Source organism: Canis lupus, chromosome 7 (genome assembly GCF_003254725.2).
Source record: "Canis lupus dingo isolate Sandy chromosome 7, ASM325472v2, whole genome shotgun sequence".
Taxonomy (NCBI): domain Eukaryota; kingdom Metazoa; phylum Chordata; class Mammalia; order Carnivora; family Canidae; genus Canis; species Canis lupus.
In genome coordinates, this window is record NC_064249.1 from 54797142 (window position 1) to 54817663 (window position 20522).

Below are 20522 nucleotides of genomic sequence, written 5' to 3' on the forward strand. Positions count from 1 at the left end.
CGTACAGCTGGTCTCCCTCTTCCAGGAGGCCCTTTATCAGCTGGTCTAGCCCCTCTGCTCCCTTTAATCCCCATTCCCTCTAGATTCATCTTTTATACTTTAACTCAAACAATCCTTCTTCACAGTAGCCTTTTCTGACTGCAGTGAAGGGCAGATTTGATAATTATGCCTCTATTTAAAAGGAAGATTCCTTACAGCACTTACCTTAGTTTATAATTATGTTCTTATTTGTGTGGTTATTTACGTCATTTTCCTACTGGACCACACATTTTATGAGACCAGGACAGTATCTTTTCAACTCAATTCTGGGAATACTGCATTTTATAAATATCTGCTGAGTGAATTAAATGAATAGTGAATAAAATGAGGAAACCTAAGTCTGATAGCAGCAGAGATGGACCAGAGGCCAGGAATCAATTGAGTAATACCAGTCCAGCAGGAGATCATTAAGACCTAAGAAAAGGAGATGGAATCCAAATGTGCTACTCATTGTGTGGAATCTTGGGCAAATTTTTTAGCTTCTGTGAATCTCAGTTTCCATATCTATAAAAGAGTATAATAATAGTGTCCATCTCCCGGCTTTGTTACAGTAATTACCTGGGACAGTGTATATAGAGCTTAGTGCATAGGAAGTGTCAGATTAGTTCATAGAAATGCCCATCATCTAATCTCATTGAGCTGCCAGATCTGGGTTGCAAACTTGGCTCTCAGCTTTCTTGTGGCTAATGTGAAAATGGAAAAGTGATTATTTAGAAAGGTCATAGTGTTCTTAAGATATAAATAAACTATGAATTCATGAAAAGCAGAGCTCTGCTCTTTTGTCCCCTTGCCTATTCCCCACTGAAATAAACTTCTCCTGTTGGTTCTGCAATAAGAGACCCAGGCAGGCTGCAATGGATGGAGATCTCTATCAAAGGGTTCCCGTGGCTGATTCACATGGCCACCCCCTGATGTGAACCAAAGCCGAAGTAATTGTGCAAGAGGTCATTGTTCTGGTGTCTAAAATGACTGAAGAATAAAAGTTAGAATACTCAAAGGAGGTTTCTTAATCTGGGATGTCAGGGTATCTATAAAATCCCTAAACTGTATCAGTGCTTCGCACCAAATAACTGGTTTATAAGTATCTACAGGAATATGCAGGTGGAAGAAATGTGTTGCATATGGAGTCAAGCAAGCAAGTATGTTGGGATTTAGGTGTCTCAGGCCTCAGGCCTCTAGCCTCAGGTATGGGCCACTGTTTGACAGTGAGCACCCAAAATAAGTTTTGAAGTTTCTCACAGAGCCATACTCCTTAGCATAGGTTTGGGCTTCGCTGGGACTATGGAAGTGCCCACAAGTCAGGGCCAGGAGGGTAGTTAGAATTATCAGTCTATCCCAAGATAGCAATATCAAGAGGGAAGAAATATCAGTTGGAAAACTGTCATCAGTGATCAAGGAACATCAAGATGTTGTATTATCCAAACGGAACCAAATACTTTAGAAAGCAAATGCTGAGGGGATCTGATGAAAATATTTATAAAAAATTTCTAGTCATCATGCCTCCAACAGAGAATGGGACAATCAATGGAAGAGGTATAAAAAACATTTCAGGTGGAGACAAGGTACCTTGATGTGTAGATGAATGATGGCTCTATTTCCAAGTTGGTTTATTCAGTTATATTTCTGTGTACATTAGCCTTGCAACTTGTGAGCCTGGAGGGCCCACATAATCCTATTAGGCAAGATTCTCTCAAGCAGGCATTTACTTTTACATGCCTTTGAGGATGATGATATGAAATATCAATTTTCCTTCTTTCCATTTTCATCCCTTCTGGGCGATGGTGTAGTAGGATGTGCAAGGATTTCAATATATCTCCCTGAAGGTAGGACCAGAGATTATATTGTTTGAAAAGGAAGGATTTCTATTTCTTCTGCTAAACTATTTTGTTATTTCAAAGTATGATGTGATCTTTTCACATCAAGCAGCTCCCACAAGTTACAGGTTCCATAACCCACCCACTTTGGTGGGTCTTCCATCTGGCCAGATACATAGGCCTGGGGAGAGTGAGAACGGAGCCTAGCTGAGAGCAAGCAGGGCCTGCAGGGTGTGTGTGCTGTGCTGTGGTGTCCAGATATTAGCATGTCTGAAGAGCAGGGTTGGGATGGAATCCTCAGAAACATCCATAGTAAAATCCACACAGAGCCATACAAAACTTGCTTAATTTAGTATTTTATATGGAAGAAGTAAACAGCACTCTAATTCTGACAAGGGTTTCTGAGAAGAAGCATCTGTACTTACTATAAAAAGCGTGCCTCAGAGTTAGGTATACCTGGAATGTACTTGGTACCCAAATCAGAAGATGGAAAGAAAATCATATTTGCTAACTGAAGGTGTCTTGTGAAATATGACATTTCAATGAGGCAATGTCTTTGAATTTATGCTTATGTTTCCTACACAAATAGGTTTGCGTATGTGCCATATTCAAGGCACTGTGCTGAGGCAGCCTGATGGGAAGCCCATGGCACCCATCCATTTGCACATGAGCACAGTGGGAGGCGCTGTGGTCCTCTGGCTACTCTCTACCTTTCTGAATCTGAGAAGTACACTGAAATTCAGGGGTAGAACCAGATGACCTTCTAGGGTCCTTTCAAACTCAAATATTTTACAGTGCCAGTCTAGATGACACCAGATGTTTTAATTCATTTGCAGAGCAAGAAGGGATGAAGTCTATTTTTTAAAGACCTGCATGTAAAGCTATTAGAGACTACGATTTAGAGAAAGTCAGACTCCTTTTTATAGGTTAAATAAAACTATGATGTTTATTTAGCTGTATACGTATGTTTGTTTTGTTGATCACTTGTATCATAAACTCGTTGTTGATGGTGCAAATAATAAGAAAGAGTTGAGTTCACATTTTTTCCAATGAGAGATTTTGTTTCTAAAGAGCACATTTCTCGGGATCCCTGGGTGGCGCAGTGGTTTGGCGCCTGCCTTTGGCCCAGGGCACGATCCTGGAGACCCGGGATCGAATCCCACATCGGGCTCCCGGTGCATGGAGCCTGCTTCTCCCTCTGCCTATGTCTCTGCCTCTCTCTCTCTCTCTGTCTCTCTGTGACTATCATAAATAAATAAAAATTTTAAAAAAAGAGCGCATTTCTCTTCTTTGTGTCAAATGAGAGAAGGAAATAGAAACGGCATCTCCTTGAGATCCCCAAATACCAGCAATTAGGTATGTGCTATTAAAATAAAAAAGAATAGCAAAAGCAAACATAAGTCAGTAGCTATGGCAGCTTAGCATTGTTTTCTGGTTAGATGCTGTTGGACTGTTTGAAGATCCCAGGCACTTGCATCCCCCAGAGGCCTTGGGCTCCCTCTCTTACCTGAGGAGCCGGAGCTCTGCCAGCAGAGTGGGGTTTTGCTGAGCCTTCTCTGGAGTGGGCTGAGAAGCTTGTTCATGTTCTAGCCGCAGCCTCTGGATCTCCTGTAAGATTTCTCTTGGGAGAGAGGAAGAGGATAAGAAACCAGGGTCAGTCAGCTTCCAGGATATCTAGGATACTCACATCTGGGCAGGGTGGTCCCATGTTTTGGAGCAGAAGAAGGGCTCACTAACCACCGGTGCTCACGGGGTATTGGCTGTGGCTAGATGGGCGCTGCTGGGCCGGGGGTGGCTGATGTCAGCTCTGAGATCTCAGCTCTGAGATCCAGTCAAACTCTGCATATGTTGTTGGAGCCATCAGGCTGAGTGTTCTTGCCAGGACCTCATAATCTCTCCAGTAAGTAATATAATGCTGCAGTAAAAGCGTGCTACTTAGGAGCAAGAATGTATCTTCCGATTATTTATGATCATGGTCTGATGCCAGGAATGCCTTGCAGCTACCAAGGAAGAGGTGCTTGGAGGGAAGATAAGGATAAATGGTGGTCATTTCACAAAACTAAATAACCCCATTCTCTCACCAGAAATGAGATTCCTTTCACTGAATTTATCTGAGAAGCCCATGGTTAGGGAAAATTTCTTTTCCTTAACATTTTCAGCCTTAACAATGGATCTCAGTGAGGATAGCCTTTGAAGGAAAGTGCTTTTAAAAGAATTCACTGTAATTGACTGTATGACATAAGAGTGCACTTGGTGTGACCCCTGTCAGGGGTGAGACGTGTCAGTCTATTATTGATGTTGGAGCCTGGGCTGCCCTGCACTGAGGTGAATGTTAGGCCGGCTATAGAGGGTAGGTGACCTACGCAAGGCCAATTATCCCTAAATGAGTTAGAAGCCATTAAGCAAGGTGACAAGTCACATATTCTTGGGGGAGGGGTCAGTCTCCCATCCAGCAAAATGCACGAGAGACAGACAAAAATAAGAATAAAGCACCAAGGAATGGAAGGTGAACTTGGTGAGCAAGGGGATGGCTTTCCATCTGAAAGGCTGATTTACAACTGCCTGCTTCATAGACACACCAGAGTTGAGAAGCTAATTATCAGTCACTACCTCTTGTGGGTCTAGTGAGAAGACTGAACTATAATTCAATGGTTTTCCACCTTTTTCTGTCCCCCTTGATGTTCCATGGTGGAAGACTTTCTTTAAGAGAAATATTCTATGGAAATTCAATACATCAGATAGTTAAAAGGAAGCTGCTTTGGTGAAAGAAAGGGGGTGAGACCTGAGCCCTAAGCCCTCCCTCCCCACATCTTCAGGCACCTCAACAGAGCCCCTGCATCCCACAGAGCTCAGCCTGAAAAATCAGTAAGCTTGGATTTCAAACATCTCCTCCAGGGCTAACATCCTGATATTTTATGAATCCCGCTAACTCTCCTTGTTGATTTCCAATGACAGAACCATGATGTAGCATTTAGCCTAAGGAGGGAAAAGAGAGAAGCAGCTCTGATAAGGAAAATAATGGTAAGATATGTAAAGAGCATTGAGTACTTAGTCTCTACCCAGGAAACTATACTCTCTTCTCTCATCTTATTTTATTTAATCCTCATACAAATTATTTTATATGTGAGTACTGCTATTATCCATTTCACGAATAAGGAAATCAAAGCACAGGCCAGTTAAATGACTCACCTGAGCTCAGTAACAGTAGAAGTGATTTGAACTCAGGTTCAATGCTCATATGTATCTGACTCCCTCTGTCTTTGGTACTTGCTCTGACAGGTCTAGCCTATGCAGGCTGTGACTTATGCGATGTAATATAAAGAGTCCTGCTACTCCTAATACCAATCCCAACTGGCTCCTCCAAATGTGCTATGAGGAAGCATTATCTACTAAGATGATTGCTAGAATGTCCACAAATCACCTAGGGTAATCATAAAGTGAAATGAGGAACTCTGTCCTCCTCTGAAGCTCAGAGATCTGATTAGTGAGTTGTCACCTTAGAGATCATGGGATCCCTGGGGTGAATTCCCATGATGCAGGAATGTGACCTGGATAAGCTTCCAGGACATGATTCTGGGATCTTTGGAGGGCACGAGGCCTCTGGTTTAGAGAAATGTGTTCAGGATGGACTAGATGCTCTTCAGGCATGGGGTGGGGAACTCTATGCACCATGAAAGGACTAAGGGACAGGATGAACTTCTCTTTCTGCCCTCTGTTCTCACTCCTATTTTTTAATTCTTCCTCTGGTCCTAACACATGCATTCAGAGGGTACAATATCCAGAAACGTCTTGGAAACAAGCAGTAAGAGGGGTAAGCACAGGACAGCTGGGGCCATTAGGACATTCATGGTGCTTCTCGCTGATTCTGGAATCCTCCATGGAGGCAGATATCCCTGGGGTATTTCCTTAAGGGGAATCTTGATTTCTCCTCATCCTGAGTGGAAGCAGAGGATTGGAGAGGAAAATAAGGTGCTTGGAGAGATAAGAGAGCATGTGAACACCACAACCAAGATAAGATATTTGTGGGCTTGGGAGTTTCACTTTAGTCTTTCTTTCCTTCTAAGAATGTGAAAATGTGCCAACCAAGTTTGAACCTTCCTTTTAATTTTTGTCCATGGAACTTTAAAAAATACTTTCACCATTTATCCCCAAATTCTCAGGTCAAACTCTATAGGCAGGAAACAAAGATTACAACCTTGTCGTCTTTCAGGTAGATCTCAGAAGTGACATCAGTGTCTAAAAATAGGATCCAGTGGTAAGATATTTTGGTGATCTTCTAAGAAATATAGAACATACAAGTTGCTCCCATGGTGGACTTACTCAGTATTGAGTTTGAGATCTAACTCCACTATTTATTATTTTCTCACTCAGTATATATTTACTGAGCTTATACAACATCCTAACCTAATGGTTCTGGAACCCAGGGACCATTTGGCATGACCTCTGTACTCAAAGAATTTACACTTCAGTCAGAGGAGACAAACAATACAAAGAAAGGAAATACATAGATGCAATTATTTGATGGTGATATCACTATCAAACAATGGCATCATAATCTAATCTCTCTCTCTCTCTCCTCCCCCCCCCCCCCCCCACACACACAGGGAGTTGTGATAGAGAGGTTCTTGATGTAGGAGGTTGTGGGCAAGAGTAGATGGTTGGTTTTATGAGCTGAGACCTGAATGATGAGAAGGACTCATCCATGCAGAGACTGTAAGGAAGAGCTCTCTAGGCTGACAGAGCAGAGTACAGAGGCTGTAAAGAAAGAAAGAAGCAGGTACGTCATAAGCTGGGTTTGCTGAGGCTGGAAAGGTAGGCAGGAATAAGGCCAGGTCACACCTTGCAGGCCATGGTAAGAAAGGTGGGTTTTAGTTAAAGTGTGATGGTTTTAGTCAGACCCTCTGATGGGTTTTGAACAAAAAATAACCTGATAATGACTTGTGTTTTATACAGTGAGAGTGACAGGTTGGGTTGGTGGTAATGGCAGAAACGGAGTGGACAGTTTGGGATATACTGTGATGGTCAGTTGTGAATCAGTCTGTGCTGAATAAAGAAAAGCCTGCCAATGGACTGGGCATGGAGGTGTTTGGCTTGAACAACTGGGGGTCAATGGTGTCAATCCAAATGCCTCTTTTAGCCAGGGGTCCTTACAAGGACCTTCCCTAAAGAGCCTTCCATTTGTCTCTGGATGGCACTCAGGAGGGCCCTCCTGTATGCGCCAGCTCCTGAACAAAAGCAAGCATGTGAGTACAAGGGAAATGAGGCTGTCTAGAGAGAGAGCATTGACTGTACCGAGAGCTCAGAACTGTATATATACTGTCACATGAAGCTTTCAAAGATCTAAAATGTAAAGAAGCCTGCTTTTTTAGAAGCAACATCACTGACTAAAGATACCATCCTTTAAATATACACAGAGCTGAAAAACCTGGATATTTTAAAGCAAAATTACAAGCTTTCAGTGAACACATACTCTGATAAAAAATGCCAGCATGTCTAAAAAGCCTTACCTGTTCTTGTTTTCTAGCTCTGCAATCAGCTGCCTCTGTTGCTTATTTGCATCAATGGTGAAAGAGATGTCAGGAGCACTTCTCTGCTGAGTCGGCTGCTGTAAAACATGTGGTTTATGCTATTAAACATTGGGAATGTGCTTAAGAAGACGGGGAATCATGAGATATGAGGACATGAAAGAAAAACTATTTCTATCAAAAAAGAAAAGTAAATACATGAAATTGCCATTCATCTCTTAAGGACCAACCTTTCTGAATCTGGAGGACACCTCTGCAGTGAAAAGCAGAATAGAATTCTTTGGCAGGCAAATAGACAAAGCACAGAAAAAAGTTTTGTAGGTTTCTTTTTTTTAATTTAATTTTTTAAAAAATTATTTATTTATTTATTTGAGAGAGAGAGAGAGAGAGTGCGCACAGGTGCAGGGGTGGGGAGGGGCAGAAGGAGAAGAAGAATCCCAAGCAGAGTCCCCACTGAGTGTATCAGGCTCCATCTCATGACTCTGAGATTAGGACCTGAGCTGAAACTAAAAGTTGGGTGCTTAACTGAGGGAGCCCCCCACAGGCATGCTTTCTTCTTCTTTTTTTTAAAGATGTTTTTGAGAGAGAGTGAAAGAGAGAGAGAACAAGTGGGTGGAGGGGCAGAGGGAGAGAGATTCTCAGACAGACTTACTTAATCAGTGCCAATTTTAAAAGCTTGACTTTCTTTTTTTCTTTTTTAAGATTTTATTTATTTATTCATGAGAGACAGAGAGAGAGAGGCAGAGACACAGGCAGAGGGAGAAGCTGAGCAGGGAGCCTGACTCAGGGCTTGATTCTGTAACCATAAGATCATGACCTGAGCTGAAATCAAATGTCTGATGCCCAATCAACTGAGTCACCCAGGTGCCCTCATTTTGTAGCTTTCTGACTTGAAGTCTTTGGGATCTATTTCATGCTTGTGCTGTCTCCATTGCTACAGTTCTCTCAGTATACAGGTGGGTGTAAAAAGTACTTCCCCGTTGAGACAACTCTCTAAAATTACTGTTCAGTCACTCTAATGCACAACTAAAAATTTCATAGTTTTAAAATCATAGTTAATACGATTTTCTTTCCTTTTTTTGGTCAACACACTTTTATTTTATTTTTTAATTTTATTATTTATTCATGAGAGAGAGAGAGGGAGAGAGGCAGAGACACAGGCAGAGGGAGAAGCAGGCTCCATGCAGGGAGCCCGATGTGGGACTCCATCCCAGGTCTCCAGGATCACTGGTGGAAGGTGGCGCTAAACCGCTGAGCCACCTGGGCTGCCCTGATCAACACACTTTTAGCATTTAATTTTACATTGATGGATATATACATCCTTCCCCCACATTCATGCCATACCACTCATCACTCCTGATCATGGCAGCCAGCTTTAAGAACTGGTATATATGCAGTCATAGCTTTTGCTATATATATGTGTGTGTGTGTATATATATATATAAATATACACACACACACACACATAAAAGTATGGGTATATGATTACATATGTATATACATATGTATATTTATATGTGTATTTTTGTTGTAAAATCAAAGTACTATTATTTTATTTTATTTTATTTTTATTTTTATTTTTTTAAAGATTTTGTTTATTTATTCATGATAAGTCACACAGAGAGAGAGAGAGAGAGAGAGGCAGAGACACAGGCAGAGGGAGAAGCAGGCTCCAGGCTCCGGGAGCCGGATGTGGGATTCAATTCCGGGTCTCCAGGATCGCGCCCTGGGCCAAAGGCAGGCACCAAACCGCTGCGCCACCCAGGGATCCCAAAAGTACTATTATTTTATTAAGTGAGTTCTTTTATACAATATCAACATTTCTTATAATTATAAGAATTTTTTTATAACAGAGATGGACTGTTTTTCAGATTTCCATAAAAGAGTCAACTTTTATATATATGTATATTTACATATGTATATACATGTAATCACTGTATTTATATATGTGTGTGTATGCATGTGTGTTTAATGAAGGTTTTTAAATTTTTTAAATTTTTAAATTTATTTTTAAATTTTTAATTTTTATTTATTTATTTTTTGTTTAATGAAGGTTTAATCTGTCATTATCTTATAAAAATAGGATCAGATTATGCATAGTTCCCTGCCCCTTTCTTTCTTTGCTCTACAGTACATTATAGAAATTCCTCAATTGGTTTTTAAACAACTTTTAAAAAATCACAATCTTTCACTAAAGAAAGCTAAGCTTTGGGGCACCTGGGGCACTCAGTGGTTTAATGTCTGTCTGCCTTTGGCTCAGGGCATGATCCTGGGGTCCTGGGATTGAGTCCTGCATCAGGCTCCCTGTGAAGAGCCTGCTTCTCCCTCTGCCTGTGTCTCTGCCTCTCTCTCTCTCATGAATAAATAAATAAAATCTTAAAAAAAGAAAAAAAGAAAGTCAAGCTTTTAAAATTGGCACTGATTAAGTAAGCCCACGAAGATAGGGAAAAACCTCAGCCTGCTGTTTGATGTTCAGATACATGACTGGAGGAAAGGGTAAGCTTGGTCAATGTCTGGTTTTTCTAAAGCTTTTCTATGATTTTTTTAATTAACATTTCTTTTAACAAAGAAATGATCTGTGTTGTTAATGAAGAGATTTGAGGGCCTAGGTTTTATGTCTTAAATGGCCTCCTGTAGCTTTGACCTATGATCCAGGTTTTCCCTCTGATTTCTTTTTCTTTTTTTTTTTTTTTTTTAAAGATTTTATTTATTTATTCATGAGAGAGACTGAGGTAGAGACATAGGCAGAGGGAGAAGCAGGCTCCCCATGGGGAGCCCCATGCTGGACTCGATCCCAGAACCTCGGGATCACGCCCTGAGCCAAGGCAGATGCTCAACCACTGAGCGGCCCAGATGCCCCTCCCTCTGATTTCATTACATACTTTTTTGTTTCTCTTATCTATTATACATTGATAAAAGCAGAAACTTATCTGAGTCAGTAATGGATTTGGGTCGTTGCGTTGCCCTTTCTATTAACTTATCAGGAATTACCCAGAAAAATCAGGTGTTGGGCTGGTGCAATAGTGTTGGAACAGAATATCTGAAACTATGATTTCTGTCCCACCAGAACCATAGCTGGAAAGTGACGAATGGAAGGCTCGTATCTAGGTCCTGCAGGCCATCCAGCAACACCTCCTCGGCCCTGCTGTTGTAGCATCGACCCTGAGGGTAACAGTGAACATGAATGACAGCCTCTCACTCAAACTACTTACAGACGAAGTGGACTCTGCTGCCAGTCTTGCCGCGTACCTGGCGATCAGCCTGTGTTCTTCATCAAGCCGGTTTGAACTCTCAAGCATACTATGGAGCACAGAGCAAGAAGGAGACTGTTAGGCAGTGCAGAAGATTGATGTGTTCATATCACTGCCAAGGGGGTTTGCTATTTCAATTTTTCGGTGCAAAAATTTGAAAGTTATACAAAACTCTGTTAGGTTAATGATCTCCGACTTGGATTCATGACATGATCTAATATGTGGCCGGGAAGTTTCATTAATAAATACTGTCTTCAGTTGATTCAATGTCTTGCTAAGAAAACTCCAAAGAAGAGTGACTTTTCTCATCAACGTGTCTGATGAAAGAATACTTTCTCTTTAATTTTATTGCCCATAACATTTTTATTTATGTATTAGAAAATATTGAAGCAAGATGCAAAAAATCCCCAATTATGAAGCACCTGGGTGGCTCAGTTGGCTAAGTGTCCAACTCTTGATCTCAGCTCAGGTCTTGATCTCAGGGTTGTGAGTTAGAGCCCCACGCTGGGCATGGAGCTTGCTTAACAACACCAACACCAACACCAACACAACAATTGTGGTCAGCCTTCAGTGATCAGCACCTCCTGGTATTCACATTTGTGTATAATCCTCTTCCTTTAGTATGAACTGGCCTCATTGGCTTGCCTTTTTTTTTTTTTTTAATTTCATTAGTTTCTTTTTTTTTTTCATTAGTTTCTTTTTTTAAGAAATTATTTAAATTTAAGTATAATACATATAATGTACTATTGGTTTCAGAGGTAGAGGTCAGTGATTCAGGAGTCTTTTTTTTTTTTTTCAGGAGTCTTATATAATACCCAGCGCTCATTACCATCACATGCCCTCCTTAATGTCCAACATCCAGTTACTCTGTCCCCCACCCCCTCACTTCCTGACTGGCATGCTTTTAATGAATAGAATAGAGCAGAAGTAATGGAATGTCACTTCCAAGATTAGGCTATAAAAAACACTGTGGTTTCCATCTTGAGTGGTTTCTCTATCTTGAGTTCATTGGATTCCTTGCTCTATGGGAAGCTAACTGCCATGTCATAAGGCAGCCTGTGGAAAGGCCCATGTGATAAGGAACTGAAGCTAGCCAATAATAACCTTGTGAATGAAAACTCACAGGTAGAGCCTTTAGATAAGATAGCAGCCCCAGCCAACAGCTTGATGGCAATGACAACCTTGTGAAAATCCTTGAGACACAGGTACCTAGCTGGATTCCTGACCCACTGTGGGATAGTAAATATTTGTTCCTTTAAGCTGCTAAGCCTTTGGGTAATTTGTCATATGGCAATAGATAACTAATACAAATTGTTATCTATAATATTACTACTCAGGTAACTTGCTATTTTATATTTATTTCTAGAAAAATGGAATTATTGCAGTGGCTTCTAATGACATTAATGGAAATTGTTTACTGTCTTGTATAATTACAGAAATTGTTATTACTAGAATAAGAATGATCTGAGTCCCTAAAAAACTAAAGCAAATAGAAGCATTATCAACTCTCCCATATTTCAGGAGGATCTTCATTCAAGACTAAGTTTTGCATGCAATTAAAACAATTGTATGAGAAACATACCAGTAACATCAGTCCTGTTAACAGACTAATCGATTATAGTTTGGTTTATCTATTATTGGGTCAGAATTAAGATTAGAAACTACTTTCCCTCATCCCTGAATATATTCTCCTCCATTTATATTTCCTACCTGTTATTCTTAAGCTGTTTCTTAAAGACAAAAAAATCAATACTTATGATTATACACTGAAAGTAATACACTTCTATGCCAATATTAAGTTTGTAAGAGTTATCCATTGCAAAAACTTAAATCCATATAGAGTAATATACACTTATTATTTCTATGTGTATTTACATATAAGGTAAATATGCAACATAGTCTTTTAACCTTTGTTCTAAAGTGAGAAGATGAGTGCAAATCATTATGTGCTTCCAGAGTATTAGCTATGTCACTTCCAAATAGCTCTTCCCTGGCTGGCTGAATCCATTATTCAACCATTTTTTTCTTGTCATTCAGAAAACATTCCTGTCTCCATCATCTCTGCTCCAGTCTACACTCCTCACATATGGAATCTCTACTCGTTTTTATTCTGAATACTTCCACTATAGATTTAGCTCTTTTCTCTGGGCTGAAATAACTACCTAGAATATTCCTGAATATTTATATTTACTAAGTCACTTCTCCATCCTCAGAAAAAGTCTTCTCTTCCCTTTTTGCCCATGTGAGATAATGCATGTAAAACACATCAAGTTAGTATAATGCCTAGAATACATTAAGTGCTCAAAAGTCAGTTAATTATTGTTATTTTGCCTCTTAAGTAACCTGTTCAGATTCACTAATGATCCATGTCTCCTTCAGAATGTCATCTCCCATCCAACAACCATGTAGAGTAGGGCTTCTCAAACTTTACTGTATATACTTATCACTTAGGGATCTTATAAAAATGTAGTTTTCATCTGTAGTTGGGGGGTGATGGGGTAGGTTGTGGGAGGCAAAACCTAAGAATCTGCATTCCTAAGGAAGCTTCTCAGATATGTTGATACTGCTGGTCAAAGGACAACCATGAGTTGGCAAGGGTTTAGAAGATCCTGAAAATAAAATGGAAAACCTAAACACATGAAATAAATCCTAAATGCAAACCATATAAAAGAAATAATGAGTATTGAACTTATATCCATGTAGCATGTATGATATTTTATAAACATTCCTCAATGTTTATAAGAAAGTCTAGGTTTCCAGGCTCAAATACATGTGGTATAATCCTCATAGATTGAGATCTCAATCAGCATAGAAAAGACTTGGAGTAAGAAAATAACTGTAATAGCAAAAGGAGTTAGTTCTAGAGAATTGATGCTTTAAAGCAGATGTTTGTCTCTAAGACACAATGTCTGCACTCTGTAATGGTTAAAATAATAACTGAATTACTTGTTACAGCTTTAATAAGAAAAAAGTTATACTCTCTTCACTTTATTATTTTTTTAATTAAAGATTTTATTTATTTATTCATGAGAGGCACAAAGAGAGAGACAGAGAGACAGAAAGACAGAGAGACAGGGAGAGGGAGAAGCAGGCTCCATGCAGGGAGCCTGACATGGGACTCGATCCTGGGTCTCCAGGACCACACCCTGGGCTGAAGGCGGCACTAAACCGCTGAGCCACCGGGCTGTCTCTTCACTTTAAACATAACACTACTCACAAAAAATAATTTAGTTTTAATATGCTTATCATTTCTGGCTGGTATTAGAAATAATATGCCTAATTCAGCACAGTTTATGTAGACAACAGGGCCCATTGCTCTAAGCCAAGGGCAAAGATCAATTTGCAAGAAAGTGACTTTGTCAAAAACATTTGTGAGTGTTTTGATAAATAAATAATAAAAAGCTTGATAAAAAATCTCATGATAAAAGTGTCTTTTATCATGAATGACCAGCAAGTATAAATAATATAAAGGTTACATAAAAAAAAGCCTCTTGGAGATGTAAGACGTGAAGTTATGGGATCCTGTCTGGTAAGCTATAACTCATACTTCCATGCCTTTCCTCCCCCAGCCCTGAGTGAATGAGGGGTGGAGTGATATATTACCCCTTTGTGCACACAAACGATTTATGAGTCCACATGTGCCATTTCAGTATGTTCAAATTATACAAGGGTGAATGAGGCATTCCTCTGATAAATTCCATTATTTCAAGACTTCAATTACAAATAGTTGAAAATGAATGGCCAATAATCCCTAAATCATTAAAGAAATACCAATTCCAACACTTTCTTCATCTCTGGCTATTCATTTCAAGACTTTATAATCAGTAATCTTGCTACAAGACCATGATGAATTAAAAAGTGGCTGCTGTGTAGACTGCATTTCAGAGTGGGGAAATCTATTATTTTGAAAGCTCTCAGCTTCCTACCTTAAATGCATAGCCTGTGTGTGTGTGTTGCTAGTGAGTTCAAATTGGCATTCTAGGAAACTCAAGTGGCCTCAGCTGAGGTAGGGCTTGCTAAATTGTGATTGTTCCCAGATTTCTGGGAACCTAGGGTGTGTTCACATTTCTCTGGTTTCTCTGCAAAACGGCTCTGACTTCCCAGGTGGGACAGTCAAGCAAATAATGTGGAAAAGGAGAGCAGAAACTCATCCATGTTTTCTCTTGATATTTTTCCATTTGTATGACTGGGTGAAAGGAATTTTTATCAGTATAGATTTATTTTTAAGGTCATTAAGTCTCCTGCATTACCCTTTGATTAAAAAGCAAACAACAAAGAGGAGGATTACTACCTGAGAAGATATTGTGAGTTGCAATGAAGTGCAGAGTTACTCTATTAGGTGATTTCCTGCCTTTTGCAGTTGGTTGAGAGCAAAATGCTCTAGGAATAGAGCCTGCTCAGGCCTTCAGGAGTTAGTGAACAGAAGAGTCAGGGTAGAAGGGAGCAAAGTGATTCTGAGGCCCAGGACATGATTTTATGGGACTGAAGAATGCAGAGGGGAATGAACTAACTATCAAAGCTTCAGAGACACCTGGGTGGCTCAGTGGTAGAGTGTCTGCCTTCAGCTCAGGGTATGATCCCAGGATCCTGGATTGAGTCTTATATCAGGCTCTCCGCAGGGAGCCTGCTTCTCCCTCTGCCTATGTCTCTGCCTCTCTCTGTGTGTGTATGTCTCTCATGAACAAATAAATAAAATTAAAAAAAAAAAAAGCTTCAACTGTTGGCTCTTGAATGACTGGTTTAAAAGAGAAAGAGAGGAAATATGAAATGGCAATCTTCCTGGATAATAATAATAAAACTTTTCATAATAAGGCATCTCTATAGGAATGCCTTCAAACTCCTTTATCAAGACTTTACCAACTTGCTATGTTCTAACACCAAGGCCACGTGTTCTACTTTCTTCAAACTCACAAATTCTTTTGTTTTCTTCTACTCCAACGGTCACTCATGTGCTCCAGGCCACTGTCATCTTATCCAGAATTCATGTAAAGCCTTCTCAACAGGTTCCTCTCCTTTTAGACTTATTCTTCCTTCCAGTTCATTTTGTATCCTGTAGTCAGTGATCTTTTAAAAATGAATTTGGCTGTAACTTTCCTATGCATCAAATCCTCCAGTGGGTTCTCATTTTTCAAACTCCTACATAAGACTTCTAAAGTCCTGCATAATCTAGTGTCACCCTTCACCTCTGGGACTCCAGCAGCCCTAGCCTTAGTCAAGGAGAAGTTCCACATTTTCTGTCTGCTCTGAACAAAACAATCTCGCTGTCCCCTCCACCCACTGCCACTTGGCCGATTCCTCTTCACTCAGCTGTTGGCTTAGCTGCCATTTCCCACTTTTATCGCTGACCCTCACCTCCGAGCTCTAAATTTGGGTTTGTTGTTCCTCATATAGTCCATGGCTTTGTTGTCTGCCCTTATGGTCCCTGCTACCCTTGCCTTTTCACTTGTCTTTCTCCTTTACTATGCTGTAGCTTTTTTGAGGAAAGAAGGGTTTAAACTTTTCACCATTAGATCATGAGTGTTTAGCACAGTGCTTGGAACACAGCAGGAAATGCCTAAGCATTAGTGGGACAAAAGAACAAATATAGGTTAGCTCTCTTTGGCTTGCTGTGTCATGGACTCTGGCCCACGTCTTCTATACCCTTCTTGGCTCTGCATGCATCCTCAACACTGAGAAAATCAGAAGGGTACAGATAAAGCACAGCACTTTAAAACTAGCCATGCTGTCTAAAATCCAACAGAATCAATTCACATTTGGCAGAGTGAAAATCAAGATGCACTCAACCGTAGCATGTGGATTTTTTATGTGTTTTCTCCAGGCACTAAAGTTCACAGAAATGTCATTTTACTCTTCCATATATATCAACATCAGATCTTCCCCACCTGCAATCATGGCAAATTCTCTTTGGTTCACGTTTTATTGTAGTTGTTGTTTTAAAGATTAGGAAAGCAGATGGTATCTGAAAAAGGTAAGCTCTCCTTCAGAAGAAATGCTTATTCTTAGGGATGAATATGGGTAGGAATGTTATCTAAGAGTGGGTGCAAACTGGGACTGGATCATTTCTGAATTAAAACCTCAGCCCTCTTAGTTACTAGCTGTGTGACTTTGGGCAAATCACTTAACCTCTGGGTGCTTCAGTTCTCTTATCTATAATACAGGGATACGCACAGTGATAACATACCTCCTGGTGTGTTGGGAGGATTATTATGTAGTATTTAGAGCAGTGGCAGGGCACATGGTGAGACTCCATGGGAGTATTCTTTTTACTTTTACCTCTTTTTTCTAAAGATTTATTTTTAATTAATTGATTTATTAAAAGATTTTATTTATTTGTTTGACAGAGAGAGAGAAAGAGAGAGAGAGGGAGAGAGAGAACAAGCAGTGGGAGGGGCAGGCAGAGGGAGAGGGAGAAGCAGGCTCCCCACTGAGCAGGGAGCCTGATGCAGGGCTTGATCCTAGGACCCTAGGATCATGACCTGAGCTGAAGGCAGACGCTTAACTAACTGAGCCACCCAGGTGCCTCTATTTATTTATTTTAGAGAGAGATTGAGAGAGAGTGTGCATGAGCTGGGGGTGGGGAAATAGAATAGAAAAGAATCTAAAGCAGACACTGTGCTGGGTGTAGCACCTGACACAGAGCGTGATCTCACCACATAGAGATTATACCACATAGAGATTATGACCTGAGCAGAAGCAGACACTTAACCAACTGTGCTACCCAGGCACCCATACTTTTACCTCAAAAAAGCAGGTAACACTGTCTTGGTATAGCCATTTTTGTACTATTATCTCCTTATCTATAAATTAGCATTTTGCTCAAGAACATATGATTGGTTATGGGGTAGTATTCAAGGGTATACCAAAAAGAAGAAAGACCATTTAGTTGAATCAATAAAGGATTTTACAGAAGTACTAGATGGACTTTACGTCTCCAATTTCCTAAACAAAGGGAGGAGTTAGCGAATAGCGACAGCCTTCTCTTCTTTCTCCAAAGCTGCATACTGCCATTCATTTTTTAATCAAACGTCCTTTTCATACAATTTATTAAGCAGCATATGAGACCAGGGCCCACACTAAGTTCTTCATTTAAGCATATTTAAAGAAAACATACTCTAAAGTTCATTCACTTAACAATACCGATGAACATCTACGAGCTATCATTGTTTTCTACCATATTATAATGGACAGGTTTTATAATGAGATTTTAAAATCTACTTATTATATGCCTTTAATCCTATCCAAAATTAAGCGAGGAACAAATACCCACATGCCCAGTACCACACTAGCTAATTTGTGCCAAAAACCTCATCAGATTGGTAGCGACTCTCAATTTTCAGGGAAACTTAAAATGTATTAGAATCTATCACAGAGAAATGAACTCATCTTAAAGTCAATTTCTGATCTGAGTATGCAGAGTAAACCTATGTGGATACAATGCAGCCAATGTAGATATGTGCACTGGTGATGTGACATTTTTCAGATTCATATTTCCAGAGTTCTAAGGAAGTACTTTTCTCAGAAGTCTAGTTTTATAATGGAGACCCCTAAACATTTTACAAAAGAAAATGAGTAGTGTTAATAAGGAAATGAAAACGCATATAAAAGAGACACTTTCAGCGAGTGTAGGTAATCACTTCTTTTTTCTTTCAACTGGTTGCATTATATTTACATTTTCCAAATCAATCTTTGCTGAAAAGGGTCAAATTTTAGCCTACACATTACAAATACGGTGAGCATAGAGTTTGGTGGGTTTAGTGTTGAAATGGATCATGTGTTGAATTGTGTCTTTTCCAAAACTCATGTGTTGAAGCCCTAAGCCCCAGGACCTCAGAATGTGACCATATTTGGATAGAGGGTTTTTTTTTTTTAAGATTTTATTTATTCATGGGAGACACAGAGATAGAGACAGAGACATAGGCAGAGGAAGAAGCAAGCTCCCTGCAGGGAGCCTGATGTGGGACTAGATCCTGGAACTCTGGGATCACGCCCTGAGCCCAAGGCAGATGCTTAACCACTAAGCCATCCAGGAATCCCTGAAAAGAGAGTTTTTGAAAAGGTAATTAAGGTAAGGTGGTAAGGTGATAAGTATAGGGCATTAAGCCAACATGACTGGTATCCTTATAAGAAGCAGAAGAGAACTAGGGATGTTCGTGCACAAAGAAAAGGCCCTGTGAGAACAAGGCAAGAAGGTGGCCATCTGTGGGCCAAGGAGAGAGACCTCAGGAGAAATGAGCTCTGCTGGCACCTTGGTCTTGGACTTCCAACCTCTGGATTGGCGAGAAAATAAATTTCTGTTGTCTAAGACACATGGTCTGTGGTATTTTGTTTTAGCAGCCCTAGCAAACTAACACAAAGTGGAAGAGATCAGAGAACATTAAAATTTAAAAAAAAAATGTTTCCCAATATCACTGTTAGTTTTTTTTTGCCCCCCATCAATTGCTTTCTCCATGTCCGTGAATTGCTGCTGCTTGTCTTTATCCAGGTTTACTACCACTCTGTATGTCAAGCTTAATACTTTACTTTTTCATATACTTTATGCTCTTATACTAAATGTTCAATCTAATGGCTAATTTATGATAGGTGATTTTTTTAAATAGTAAAAATACTTATTTTACTAGTAAAAAGATTTTCTGAGAACTCCTAACAATTTTTTCAGGGTGAGAGGGAATTTTCTACCTATAGCACTATCAATGTTCCATCAACAGATATTTATTGTGCACCTACTGTGTGCCAGACACCATGTTAGGTGCCAGAGATATGGTAACTAACCAGTTAAGAGAGGCTTCCAGCTCCACAAAGAAGGCAGCTAAAAAACGAATCAACCAGACAACTGACCAACCAATGACTGCAGTTATGGTAAGAATGAAATAAATAGTATGTCATGACAGAAACTAGTCTGGGAGACCTACTTGAGGAGATGCCTTTAATCTGAGTTTGGAAGCCAGAGAAGTACTTTTACATACATGTAAAGGGAGCCAGTGCATGTGTGTGTGGCCAGAGAGAGCAAGGGTAAAGTGGGAAGAATGTTCCTGGCATAGAGAAGAACTAGTATCATGGTCTTGAGGCAGTTATAGAAAATGTTTTTAGGAATGATTAAAGTGGGTGCTGCTAAGTACTAAGATCGAGTGAGAGAAGCCAGTGAGACTGGGGCTGAGATAGGACTAGGCAAGGGCTGGATCGTACACAGGCTTATAGGCCATGGCCAAGGGTTTAGGTTGTAAACCAAGTGCAGTGGGACTCTATTAAAGGGTGTTAAGCAGGCAAACCAATAAAAATTGAGACCTCATATATGAAACGTAGAAATGGCATCAGATATATGGTTTCTTACTTGAGAAAAACATAAGCAGAACAAATTTTAATCTATTTATATGCGATCAGGGGTCTAATAACTAAGTGACAGTAATTCATCAAGACATGAAAGTATAGATAATATAGCCTTTAACTGCACTCTCTCCCTCCCTCACACACAGGGTCTTTTTCAGAGTTAAGAGCAGTATGCCAGAAACTTAAGAATATCATAAATATCAGGGATATAATTATGGGTAGAGTTGGAAGTTCTGGGCTTGTTTTAGTCGCCTGCCACAATTATCAACTACCAGCAAACCCAGCACTTGATAAGCTTTAGGGACAGGTGGAAAAAGCCCTTACCATTACATTTTGGTATCCCTTCTCCTCCATTGGAGAAGGTAGTTGAAAACCATTAAGGCTTTTAAGACTTCACTGAATTAGAAAGACAGCAGGAATTCTCCCTTGAGTGACAGCGAATTTATTTGGCTTATCTGACATCAGAACAAGCAAGGACACAGAAGTGTTTTTCTAATTTAGCAGTAGACTATTTACAAATGAGTCAGTTTCATTGTGTTAAGTAGTTAATATGGAGAAAAGTCCCCCAC

The 20522-nt window shown here is 39.9% G+C and overlaps 1 protein-coding gene across 33 annotated transcripts in view; it reads right to left on the reverse strand.

Moving 5' to 3' along the window:
* Positions 1–20522, reverse strand: part of DTNA (dystrobrevin alpha) — a 371751-nt gene that overhangs the window by 50396 nt on the left and 300833 nt on the right. For all 33 annotated transcript variants that reach the window (XM_049112772.1, XM_049112768.1, XM_049112758.1 and 30 more), the window contains 3 exons: positions 10591–10678; positions 7361–7458; positions 3361–3474 (listed from right to left, as the gene is read on the reverse strand). In XM_049112772.1, the coding sequence (XP_048968729.1) occupies positions 3361–3474; positions 7361–7458; positions 10591–10678 (300 nt within the window). The remainder of the gene's footprint in view (positions 1–3360; positions 3475–7360; positions 7459–10590; positions 10679–20522) is intronic.